Genomic DNA, 14,007 nt, shown 5'->3' with positions numbered 1-14,007 from the left:
TCCCTTAAAACCTTTAATAAGAAGTTGCAAGTCAGTTGTGTTTTTTGTATAGTCATCCTCGGTGTTTAACTTAGGCTTCACCCTACAGAGTCATCATAATTAGGAAAAGTACGGAAAATTACTAGTGTCTATCAGCTAGGTGTTATAAAACTACTAACTACTACTAACTAAACAAATCCTAAAACTTCAAAGAGTAATATAAATTATCCAGTATCTGGCTAAACAGTGGCACACCCAAATTTTGAAGTTAAGGCCCCTATACACATTAGGTAAAAGTGAGCTGAAATCACCAATTTCTATTTGATTAGTCAGTCTAAGATGTGTGGAGGCCTTCGGAATACATCCTGACAAATTACAGTAGGTAGCGGAAGTGCAGAATCGGTCCAGTGGAACTTCCATGGTCTATTGTTTTGTTTGGCGTACAGATAAAGCGCACTTTCATAGTGAACACAAGATATTCAGCCGAGCTGAGCATTCCTGTGCATTAGAGCATTTTTGAGAGATATTTGTCAGGCCAAATAGTATCTGGCCAATAGCTGTTTAATGTGTATGGCCAGGTTTAGACTTTATCTATTTAGGTGTTCTCATTACTTTATTTTTATGTATCTTTTATAAGAAGTAACAGTTTGCTTAGCATCGATTCTCTCTATCAGATTGGGGTCACTGTAGTTGGACCCCCAGCGATCGGGAACTTATCACCCTACCATTTGGTTAGTAGATAACTCAAACTTCAGGACACCCCTGTAATGTTTTGTGGACACCCTAATATAAAGGCTCCAACAAAATCCTCTACATCTTAGTAATAGGATAAAGGGTTAAACAAAATGTCAGTACTACATCATGTCTGAAAGCTTGTTGACATTTTGCACTAATAATAATAATAGTGAGACACAATCTCCTACAAGCAAATTTCAAGAGTAGTCATCTTCTAAATATTTGAATAATTTATACTTCTGACGATCATGTCAACTAATGGACTGTGGTTTCATCACAAGCATGAGAAATTATTTTAAAAGTTTTCTTTAAACGCGACCGTCTCTATCTTACTCAACATCCGTAGCCTTAAAACAAGAAAAATCAATAAATATTGGAGAAAAAAACTAGCACTGGCTTCTTCATTGCATATAATTTTCCAGACGGTGTTAAAATGCAGTTTTGGAATATTTTTCAGATTGAACAATATTCTTCTGAGTGCCAGATTTGGAATGATAAACTGAAGGATTGGGACGCATACAGTGAAATGGCTCGAAACATTACATTTTACGAAGATGTTTTCCCTATTCTACATGAATTAAAATCTAAGGTATCCTAACTCTAAACTGTAAATATCCAGTATACAGTATACTTTATTCTGACTCCATGTTTGTTAAAGTTGCATTTAATTTAATTAGAAAAATGTTTTACAATCTTTAAAAATGATGGTCATCTGATATACAAACAATGTCACTTACATGTACAGTACAGTACAAATGTACAGTATGGTTTGTAGCTGAAATGCCTCTGTACGTCATTCTCACTTCCAGTTATATGACCATGCTCCCGGTGCTTGTCTCCTGCTTGAGTGATGTCTTGTAATCGTAATAGATGAATATCTCCCCCCTCCTCCCTGTATCACGACATGCATTACATGCCTCTTTTGTTTCCATTACTACATTGCTTTTTCCCTCCAAGCATTTGGAGAAATCATGATTAAAGGGAACCTATCATGTAAAAAAACACTATTAACCTGCAGATATGGGGTTAATTTGCAGGTTAATGAGTTCCGACGGTTTTTGGCTACCGCATTGAAAGTCCTTTGCCAGCAGGAGATTAGCTTTATTCCTCCCAGCAGCCTCGGGCCTTCAGTCATAGGGACGGCACGGATCCAGTCGCTGCTCTTAGCATAGTAAGTAGCAGCTGTAACCGCGCCTCTGGCACTGACTGACAGCCTGGCTCCGCAGTGCATAAGTATGAAGCCGGCCATCATTCAGTGCTCTGGTGTAGTTACAACCGCTGCTCACTATGCTGTTTTGCTATATTTTTAGCACTAAGGTTCAGATACGGCTTTAAAGAAGGCAATTAAGTAATTTTATTATAAAGGTTAATATGAAATACAAACTTAAAGGAAAACTATAATATTGCGTACACTTTTGTATATTGAACATACAAAGGTTAAGTACAGTTAAATACTTACATCACCAAGGAGTTTTGGAACATCATCTGTCTGGAACTACAATCAGAGAAGCATGACATATACAGAGAACTCCTGGACATCACTGCCCGGACGTCTCACTGAGCAGGAAACACGAGCTTCTGTCTGTGCTATACTTTATCTGATCTTAAATAGAGGCTTGAACAATATTACAAGCCTTAATATCAATGTGTTGTATTTCTCACTGACCCATGCCCTTTGATGGCTAGTCTTTGAACATAGATCAAGTAGAGATAGAACACACATCAGACAATGGGGTAATTAACCCATAGACTTCAAATCTCCCAAGAATACACATCAGGTATTTGAGCTAGGTAAATCATAAGGTTTCTGTTACAATGGTATATTGTCTGTCCGTATATTCAAGACAAACACACAGAAACCCTCAAGCATACACAAGATTTTGTAACCATGTACACTTTGTGTGTCTGATTAAACAATATGTTATAGTTTAACATAATGTGTAAACTCAAAAATAGTCATTTTTATATTTGCAATACATTCCACCCTTGGCTATTTTGAGACAAACATAATTTATACCAGGTACCATACCCTAACGGCATAGTTTTAGCGGATGATACAACAACACAAAGCAATGCATGCACAATAGCAAAAATTACTCCTAATATATACTGCATATATCCAAAAATCAGGTAACTAAGAAAGTACCCATTCCCAACATCTACCTCCATCTTGTGTAATGAAATTAATCTAGTATATATGTATCTCTACTTGTGGTATTTATAAATGTAACCACCAAAAACAGAATCAGCCTTTTGCTTTAGCTGCATATGCCGCTACTGTGAGTGTTGCTACAATTATTAGGAATAATCCTAGTATCGTTAACAATTTTACATCTTGTGTATAGAGGTCACTATGTTGTTACATCTCATATTATCTCCTGCCCTCATACGTTTGCATTTTTCATCTGTATGAGAGCCACAAATTGTAGCAATCTCTCTATCCCTGTCTGATTCTGTATTTTTAATTGTTGACATCTGCCTATTTTGTTCCTATCACAAGTCATCTGATAAATCAGCTGGTGTAATACTTTGAATCCTTAGGGTAATCATCTCTTCTGTTAGAGAATGTTCCCCAGTGCAGTTCATACAGGCACAATACAGATTGGAGGTGAAGTTTTAGGTCACGTCTGCTTCTGTTAGTAATCCTTCATTTATGTAAAGGGGTCAATAGTGTCTCCATACAAGTTTCTCATATATTGTCATCACTGGTAGTCATTGTCATACGAAAATGGCTCGTATTCATCAGCTGAGCCAGGTACACCCATAGATTCTGTTTGGTTTTTCATAAGGCCACATTTTCCACGGTTGGTCTCTCTGTTTTCGGTCTGAGGATAGCTTGGCTTCTGACGGAAGTAGAACCATGCACGTAGTGGCACCAATAATGCAACATTTCCAGATTTTGATCTAAAGGGACAAAAATACACATATTACTCATCTGTCAGTTGGGATGTATTCCCACTTTTCTTGTTTCATAACTGTCAGCACATTGCCTGCTCCTTAAGCAATGACTTCAGCAGGTTCTGGAATACCTTTGTCACTCAATTGATTCACCCAAATTTTTGCACAATCATTGATAGGATGTGAAGATCCAAATCATTTATCTTCTCTGCAGAACTGAAGGAGCCCTTCCTCTGACTATCTGCATTTTAGAAATAGACAGTACCATCAACTGAGCTATTCTATCTCACTTCTGTATTAACATGTCACTGTCTCCACTATTCATTAGAATTACCTTAATTAATAACCCTGATCTATCCATTCTCTCATTACCTGAGTTCAGTTTAAGGCCAAATCTGACCTTTGGACTATGAGACCATCACACTGAGATGGCATTTACAAACCTATTGCGGTCCTGATTGAACATACACATAAAACAAACAACAACCATTAGGTAAATGCAATACCCATTCATCGCAATGGGATGATTACTTGTTTCATTGTTTTAGCCTGATTGCTCTAATAACATGTAAAATTTTGGTCTCCAGTCTAAAAAGAAAGCACAAATATGATTAGAACACAAGATCAAATAATACACAAAACATAATTTTATCCAGTCCATTATCCATATGCTAAAAGATTCACATCTAACTTGAGAGCCAAAAAAGCTCACTATTTACCCAACCATATTGGTATATTGTGCTGTATTAATTAGCAGCATGGGTATGTAAATATATGACCAACCAAACAATAGCAAAAATAATTGCCCTTCCAATAGACTGAACACAGGGATCCTGCTGGGTTCTAGTCTCTCCTTTGTGAACATTTGGATGGCTCTGTATTGTTTATGAGCAGGAATGGCTTTTGTAATACTTACTGTATCTCTTTACATATCTCTGTACATTCTGTATTGGTGGCAATCTCCTCTGTGGTCTCAATATTACCCTTATCTTTTTCCCCCCATCTATCTTCCATTTCAAATGGAGACATCTTGGTAGAAGATGATGATAACCTGTTCTGCTGGGCTTTGATTTCCTGCACCAAACATCTGACTTCAACATAAAGATCCTCAAACCCCAGTGCTGTGGGCTGTGCTGGTGACGATGAGAAAGTGGGCCCTCTTTCTCCCCGTGTCCTGCTGTGCCCCTGCTGTGGAGATTCAGAATCTTTTGCTGCAACCTTTTTATTATGTGAAACCCCTGACTTTTTATTGAGTCTTCTCCTTTGATACAATTTTCTCTTTTGATACAATTTCCACATCTCGTCAGTACCAATCCTGTCTATTTTATCCCAGGGAACACCATCCTTTATCAGGGCCATAAACATATCTCTCCTGGTAACACGGGATCTACGATTTTTACTACTTTTGACATTGTCACATTGTTCTTCAAAATTCAAATGACCTCTCTGTTTGGGACCCCATTCTCCCAGATCCCCTAAATATTGTATCGCCTCCAATGTATTGGAGATGGGTTTCCCTGTCTGATTTACCATTAATGCCATCATTACATGTTTATAAGCTGGAGGGGCATTTCTAATGATACAATTTCTAATAGAAACACAACAACTTTCATGTAATCGTCATATGTACTTACTGAAATAGCATTTTTCATAGCCTCCTCCTTCAATCTCCAAGCACAATCTTTCAGTGTAAACCATGGTTTTTCATTGGATGGCCAGTCCGCCTCAGATTGGTATTTATGCTTCAATGCCATAGCCACAACATCCAACATACTACACACCACATGTGGTCGCTGAACTATCAAGGAACAAAATGCTTCCTTCACTACAGGCTCATGGCTGAGTTGAACAAACTTTGGGCCATCCACAGCATCCAGCTGTACTCCATGAGCTCCCGCCTCCCATAATCTGGCTATCCAAGTTATCAAAGATTCATTTGGCCTTTGTGAAAAACGATCAAGAAGCTGACTGCAATCCTCTACCATATTTCTGTTCTGTTTACCTGTAGCTGTTTCTACAACTCGTCTCTGATATATAGGATGAACGTTTATTGGGTTAAGAGGAGGATCACTTTCCTTCTCCTCACTGAAATGTTCATCCTTCTGGTCTGGGTCGGTGACGTTTTCAGAATCAGTTGAGTTCTGTACGTCACCACTCCACTCATCTGAGTTCCCCTCTGTCCCTGCTCAGGCTATGGCCAAAGCTACTTTCTTTCTATTCTCCTTCCCTCTCTTCTTTCTGTATTTATAATGCTCTATACATACAGCAGACTTGTCTGCATCATGCTGATATCCATCACATTTGTCCACTGACAACTTATTCTGACATTGTGCTGTAACCAATGCAGTCTGGACCTCACACAACTGTCTCTCTAATTCCTGAACTTTTGTTACCATACGTATCTTTTCCTCATGCTGTTTTCTATATGCAGACAACAGGATCCATCCACGCCTACCAACAGCACCCAATTCTTTACCTTTTTCCACTTTCACTTTCTGCAAGCATTCAACCACATCAACAGGTTCAGCATTTTTCAAACATTTGTCCCATGGTTCACTCAAACCAACACTGTGCGACCACTTGGTTGCCAAAATATAATAGGGACTCTGTTCCCAACCTGGAATCTCAATGCATTCACTCACAACCACTTTTTTCTTAAAAAGAGGCATATTTTACGCAATATCACACTAACAAAAATAACATCAGAGCCTTCTGCGTATATCCTACCGACTACGCCAAATGTTTTGCTATATTTTTAGCACTAAGTTTCAGATGCGGCTTTAAAGAAGGCAACTAAGTAATTTTATTATAAAGGTTAATATGAAATACAAACTTAAAGGAAAAGTATAGTATTGCATACACTTTTGTATATTGAACATACAAAGGTTAAGTACAGTTAAATACTTACATCACCAAGGAGTTTTGGAACATCATCAGGTATTTGAGCTAGGTAAATCATAAGGTTTCTGTTACAATGGTATATTGTCTGTCCGTATGTTCAAGACTAACACACAGAAACCCTTAAGCATACACAAGATTTTGTAACCATGTACACTTTGTCTGTCTGATTAAACAATATGTTATAGTTTAACATAATGTATAAACTCAAAAATAGCCATTTTTATATTTGCAATACACTATGCACAAAATAACTACAAAACACATATACCTGCACTCTAAAATGCTAAAAATGAATAAGTGAACTCGGTATTGCATTACTGCTATAGGAATATTTGATATTTAGCTTATGTATTGGCCAATGCATGTGAGCCCGGTAACCAGCGACAAGTTATATCTTGTTGTACATCGGCTTACTAAGCTGCAGTTGAGGTAGTCTCAGGAACACTTTCCATTTAAATTTCAGCTGGTTTATTCAGGACTTCATAAACCACTAGCACAAAAACAAAACAAAACAGCCTTACCGGCATAAAAAAAACTAAAGCACATAAACACAGTCCATACACTGCGGGCTCCACCCGCTAAGGTGTTACATAGTTACTTAGGTTGAAAAAAGATCTAGGTTCACACAGAGCAACAGAGTAACAGAGGAGGAACTGCTTCCTCCCAACACCAAACCACAAGTGATTCCAAAGGCCTGGCTTTTACCTCTTGAACCACTCCCTGAGGTGGAGATATGTGAACAGTCATCCCACCCATCTCTTTCACTGTTCACAAAAAAAACAGCCCTTAACATGGCTGATTAAGCCTCTCAGCACCATAATGATGCTGGAGCTTACATTCTGGGTTTCACATCACCAAAGTTAATAACTTAAGTGAAAAATATCTCCCCTCCAGGATTTTACCATTGACCATCTTACAATCTCATTATACCGGGACCCTAACTCAAATACCTCTATCTGAGTAAAAAACCTACATGTCTGGGAGGCTAGGATCCAGCTATAAAGGTGAATGAACACAGCCTGGTTACAGGGCGCGGTGCTCAGTCAGAAAGAAATGCCCTACAAATATAAATAAAAGACCTAAGGCCCCGTCACACTAAGCAACATCGCTAGCAACATCGCTGCTAACGAACAACTTTTGTGACGTTGCTAGCGATGTTGCTGTGTGTGACATCCAGCAACAACCTGGCCCCTGCTGTGAGGTCGTTGGTTGTTGCTGAATGTCCTGGGCCATTTTTTAGTTGTTGCTGTCCCGCTGTGAAGCACAGATCGCTGTGTGTGACAGCGAGACAGCAACAACTAAATGTGCAGGCAGCAGGAGCCGGCTTCTGCGGAGGCTGGTAACCAATGTAAACATCGGGTAACCAAGAAGCCCTGTCCTTGGTTACCCGATATTTACCTTTGTTACCAGCCTCCGCCGCTCTCACTGTCAGTGCCGGCTCCTGCTCTGTGCACATGTAGCTGCAGGACACATCGGGTTAATTAACCCGATGTGTGCTGTAGCTAGGAAAGCAGGGAGCCAGCGCTAAGCGGTGTGCGCTGCTCCCTGCTCTGTGCACATGTAGCTGCAGCACACATCGGGTAATTAACCCGATGTGTGCTGTACTAGGAGAGCAAGGAGCCAGCGCTAAGCGGTGTGCGCTGCTCCCTGCTCTGTGCACATGTAGCTGCAGCACACATCGGGTAATTAACCCGATGTGTGCTGTACTAGGAGAGCAGGGAGCCAGCGCTAAGCAGTGTGCGCTGCTCCCTGCTCTCTGCACGTGTAGCTGCGTGAGCTGGTAACCAAGGTAAATATCGGGTTGGTTACCCGATATTTACCTTAGTTACCAAGCGCAGCATCTTCCACGCGGCGCTGGGGGCTGGTCACTGGTTGCTGGTGAGCTCACCAGCAACTCGTGTAGCAACGCTCCAGCGATCCCTGCCAGGTCAGGTTGCTGGTGGGATCGCTGGAGCGTTGCAGTGTGACATCTCACCAGCAACCTCCTAGCAACTTACCAGCGATCCCTATCGTTGTTGGGATTGCTGGTAAGTTGCTTAGTGTGACTGGACCTCTACTTGCACATCCAACAGGTGTGAACAGGTGCTAGCTGAAAACACATTATAACTGCAAAACATATACAGCTGCACTCTAAAATGCTAACAATGAATAAGGGAACTCTGGTATTGCATTACTGCTATACAAATATTTGAAAAAAGAGATTCTTAGCTTATGTATTCGCCAATGCATGTGAGCCCGGTAACCAGCAACAAGGTATACCTCAATATACCGGCACCCAAACTCAAATGCCTCTCTCTGGGATGAAAACCTACCTGACTGGAGGGCAGAAGCAGAGAAGTGACACTATTTAGCTTATTTCGTATAAGTTTTGTAATTTTAAGCATTGCCAACTTTGGACCTATTTTGATAACTGAGAATCTCTTTAAACACAATGCAAAGAGTTATAATGAGGGCTAAGGATACAATTACTATTTCATTAATTTTATTCTGTCATGTTTTGGAATACTCATTGGTGCTTATGGCTGATGGTAATGGTAATACAATACATTGTATGCATACTTAACATTTTTTTCATTTGGCTGTAACTGACATTAAAATATATCTTTATAGGAAATTCGGAATCGTCACTGGCTTCAAGTCATGTCTGTAACTGGAAGCTCATTCCCACTTGAAGCTAATGTCTTTACCGTATTCCACCTTCTGGATATTGGACTATTAAAGTATGTGGAACAGTAAAACCAATTTTTCAGATAAACCAGATATGTGTTTCTTTAAATACATATAAATTTTTGTAACATTTCTTCTAAAAAACATAAACTGAGATTGAACCTACTGTATAACTATAATTTCATAAAATTCACAGATCCTGGTGGATTTCATTATCTGTGATCTGTGATATAGTCATGTAGGGCACTTTGTTCTTCTTCCTGTATATTAGTCATAAGGCAGTTTCTAAATCAACCAGTGCAAATGTATTTACTGACTTGTGGTACATACATCTGTTCAGTCTGATCATCCTGCTTGTATCGGCACCAGGATGAGCAGGTTGAACAGAAATATAAGCAAGAGGAGGATCACGCTGAACAGAAGTATAGTGACCAGGAGCATCAACCTGCACATAAATAAAGGCACCAGGAGGATCAAAATGATCAGGCTGACTAGAAGTATAAGCATCAGGATAATTAGGGTGAACAGTATTTCAATGATCTGATCCAGCAGAGAATTCCCCAGCTGAGCGCAGAGACTTCCCGCTTAGCTGGACTCTTTTAGAGCTGAAGAACTCCCTGGTGCTTTCTGAGTCTGTCTCAGTCTCTCTCTTTAACTCTATCTCTCTTTCTATCTCATTAGGGTTTTCAGAAACACTGCTCGGCTTCTCCACTTGCTTCAGTTGTGCTTATTACTCAAGTCGAACCTGTCCGATGGTCCAACACCTGCTCAATTCGAGTAACTAGCACCCGAGCACTTCAGTGCTTACTCACCACTAGTTATAAAGTCAAGTGAGATGGAACTTCACTGAAATGTTTCCATGTGTGTTGAAAGAAAATTGTGTTTAGTGTTTAGTTAGTCCATGCTAACCGTGCTAAATATTTTGCAACAAACAGATCTCCTTTAGGCTGCTTTCACACATCCGGTTTTTGCGGTGCGGCTCAATCCGGCTCAAAAACCTATGCAACGGATGCGGCGAAAAAAACGGATCTGTTGCATAAGTTTTTCCATGCGGCCTGTCCGTTTTTGACGGATGCGGCTTGATACTGAGCATGCGCAGTGCAAAAAAACACTTCCGGCGTCTGGATGCGTTTTTTGCCACAGGACGCCGCATCCAGCGTCCATAGGCCTGCATTGTAAATCGCGCCACATCACGCCGGATCCAGCGCGATGCGTTTTTTTCGCCGCACAAAAAAACGTGCCAGGCAACGTTCCATCTGGCCGCCGCATGGGCTAAATATGCCGCATCCGGCAAAAAACGGACGCAACGCAAGGCCATGCGACACAATACGGCGCTAATGCAACTCTATGAGGGAAAAAATGCAACCGGCGGCAAGAAAAAAAACGGTTGTGTTTTTTCTGCAGAGCGCCGTATTGTGCCGCTCAGCAAAAACCGGATGTGTGAAAACAGCCTTAGGCTTGTACAGTGAAACTGATATGAAAATATACTTATTGTGTGAAATACTTCTGTTGTTATTATAGCTTGACATACTTTTACTTGAAGATGACCAACTCAAACATGAATTGCTCTGTTAACATATGCTTTCTAATTTGATTTCAATTGGCAACATTGACATATATATATGTATGTGTATATATATATATATATATATATATATATATATGTATATATATAAACAGTGCTGGCCAAAAGTATTGGCACCCCTGCAATTCTGTCAGATAACACTCAGTTTCTTCTTGAAAATGATTGCAATCACCAATTCTTTGGTATTATTAACTTCATTTATTTAGCGTGCAATAAAAAAACACAAAAGAGAATGAAACAAAAATCAAATCATTGATCATTTCACACAAAACTCCAAAAATGGGCCAGACAAAAGGATTGGCACCCTTAGCCTAAAGGGTGCATTACACGAGACGACAGATCGTATGATGCATCGTCGGCGTCACGGTTTTCGTGACGCACATCCGGCATCATACACGACGTCTTCTCGTGTGAAACCTCTGAGCGACGCAGTATCGCTCACAAATTGTGAGTCGTGTACTCGTCGCTCAGTTTCATAATATCGTTTATTTTTACTTGTGCCGGTTGTTCATCGTTCCCATGGCAACACACGTCGCTCCGTCTGACACCACGGGAGCGATGAACTCCGCTTACCTGCGTCCCACGGCTCCCGCCGCCGGCAATGAAGGAAGGAAGGAGGTGGGCGGGATGTTTACATCCCGCTCATCTCTGCCCCTCCGCTTCTATTGGTCGTAGGCTGTGTGATGTCGCTGTGACACCGAACGTCCCTCCCCATTCAGGAAGTGGACGTTCGCCGCCTAGAGCGAGGTCGCTCAGCAGGTAAGTACGTGTGACGGGGGTTTTACGACTCTGTGCGACACGGGCAGCATTTTGCCCGTGACGCACAAACGACGGGGGCGGGAACGATCGATTGTGAAATCGCACAATCGGTCGTCCCGTGTAAAGCAGACTTAATACTTGGTTGCACAACCTTTAGCCAAAATAACTGTGATCAGCCGCTTCCAGTAACCATCAATAAGTTTCTTACAATGCTCCCCTGGAATATTAGACCATTCTTCTTTGGCAAACTGCTCCAGGTCCCTGGGATTTGAAGGGTGCCTTCTCCAAACTGCCATTTTGAGATCTCTCCACAGGTGTTCTATGGGATTCAGGTCTGGACTCATTGCTGGCCACTTTAGTAGTCTCCAGTGCTTTATATCAAACCATTTTCTAGTGCTTTTTGAAGTGTGTTTTGGGTCATTGTCCTGCTGGAAAACCCATGACCTCTGAGGAAGACCCAGCTTTCTCACACTGGGCCCTACATTATGCTGCAAAATTTGTTGGTAGTCTGCAGACTTCATAATGCCATGCACACGGTCAAGCAGTCCAGTGCCAGAGGCAGCAAAGCAACCACAAAATATCAGGGAACCTCAGCCATTTTTGACTGTAGGGACCGTGTTCTTTTCTTTGAATGCCTCTTTTTTTTTTCCTGTAAACTCTATGTTGATGGCTTTTCCCAAAAAGCTCTACTTTTGTCTCATCTGACCAGAGAACATTCTTCCAAAACGTTTTAGGCTTTCTCAGGTAAGTTTTGGCAAACTCCAGCCTTGCTTTTTTATGTCTCGGGGGTAAGAAGTGGGATCTTCCTGGGTATCCTACCATACAGTCCCTTTTCATTCAGACGCCGACGGATAGTACGGGTTGACACTGTTGTACCCTCAGACTGCAGGGCAGCTTGAACTTGTTTGGATGTTAGTTGAGGTTCTTTATCCACCATCCGCACAATCTTGCGTTGAAATCTCCCGTCAATTTTTCTTTTCCTTCCACATCTAGGGAGGTTAGCCACAGTGCCATGGGCTTTAAACTTCTTGATGACACTGCGCATCGTAGACACAGGAACTTTGAGGTCTTTGGAGATGGACTTATAGCCTTGAGATTGCTCATGCTTCCTCACAATTTGGATTCTCAAGTCCTCAGACAGTTCTTTGGTCTTCTTTCTTTTCTCCATGCTCAATGTGGTACACACAAGGACACAGGACAGAGATTGAGTCAGCTTTAATCCATGTCAAGTGGCTGCAAGTGTGATTTAGTTATTGCCAACACCTGTTAGGTGCCACAGGTAAGTTACAGGTGCTGTTAATTACACAAATTAGAGAAACATCACATGATTTATCAAACAGTGGCAATACTTTTGTCCACCCCCTTTTTATGTTTGGTGTGGAATTATATCCAGTTTGGCTTTACGACATTTTTTTTTATTTTTTGTCATTGAAGACAAATTAAATGAAGATAATAATACCAAAGAATTTGTGATTGCAATAATTTTCAAGAAGAAACTGAGTATTATCTGACAGAAATGCAGGGGTGCCAATACTTTTGGCCAGCACTGTATATACAGTTAGGTCCAGAAATATTTGGACAGTGACACAATTTTCGCAAGTTGGGCTCTGCATGCCACCACATTGGATTTGAAATGAAACCTCTACAACAGAATTCAAGTGCAGATTGTAACGTTTAATTTGAAGGTTTGAACAAAAATATCTGATAGAAATTGTAGGAATTGTACACATTTCTTTACAAACACTCCACATTTTAGGAGGTCAAAAGTAATTGGACAAATAAACCAAACCCAAACAAAATATTTTTATTTTCAATATTTTGTTGCGAATCCTTTGGAGGCAATCACTGCCTTAAGTCTGGAACCCATGGACATCACCAAACGCTGGGTTTCCTCCTTCTTAATGCTTTGCCAGGCCTTTACAGCCGCAGCCTTCAGGTCTTGCTTGTTTGTGGGTCTTTCCGTCTTAAGTCTGGATTTGAGCAAGTGAAATGCATGCTCAATTGGGTTAAGATCTGGTGATTGACTTGGCCATTGCAGAATGTTCCACTTTTTTGCACTCATGAACTCCTGGGTAGCTTTGGCTGTATGCTTGGGGTCATTGTCCATCTGTACTATGAAGCGCCGTCCGATCAACTTTGCGGCATTTGGCTGAATCTGGGCTGAAAGTATATCCCGGTACACTTCAGAATTCATCCGGCTACTCTTGTCTGCTGTTATGTCATCAATAAACACAAGTGACCCAGTGCCATTGAAAGCCATGCATGCCCATGCCATCACGTTGCCTCCACCATGTTTTACAGAGGATGTGGTGTGCCTTGGATCATGTGCCGTTCCCTTTCTTCTCCAAACTTTTTTCTTCCCATCATTCTGGTACAGGTTGATCTTTGTCTCATCTGTCCATAGAATACTTTTCGAGAACTGAGCTGGCTTCATGAGGTGTTTTTCAGCAAATTTAACTCTGGCCTGTCTATTTTTGGAATTG

The 14,007-nt window shown here is 40.9% G+C and overlaps 1 protein-coding gene across 1 annotated transcript in view; it reads left to right on the top strand.

Moving 5' to 3' along the window:
- LOC142297246 (dynein axonemal heavy chain 5-like) overlaps positions 1-14,007 on the top strand; it is a 460,910-nt gene that overhangs the window by 171,680 nt on the left and 275,223 nt on the right. The window contains exons 33-34 of the mRNA XM_075341502.1: positions 1,172-1,303; positions 9,124-9,233. Of these exons, the coding sequence (XP_075197617.1) occupies positions 1,172-1,303; positions 9,124-9,233 (242 nt within the window). The remainder of the gene's footprint in view (positions 1-1,171; positions 1,304-9,123; positions 9,234-14,007) is intronic.

Source organism: Anomaloglossus baeobatrachus, chromosome 3 (assembly GCF_048569485.1).
Source record: "Anomaloglossus baeobatrachus isolate aAnoBae1 chromosome 3, aAnoBae1.hap1, whole genome shotgun sequence".
In the NCBI taxonomy this organism is placed as follows: domain Eukaryota; kingdom Metazoa; phylum Chordata; class Amphibia; order Anura; family Aromobatidae; genus Anomaloglossus; species Anomaloglossus baeobatrachus.
The sequence above is the reverse complement of the archived record's forward strand: the minus strand, read 5'-3'. Positions and strand labels throughout refer to the sequence as shown.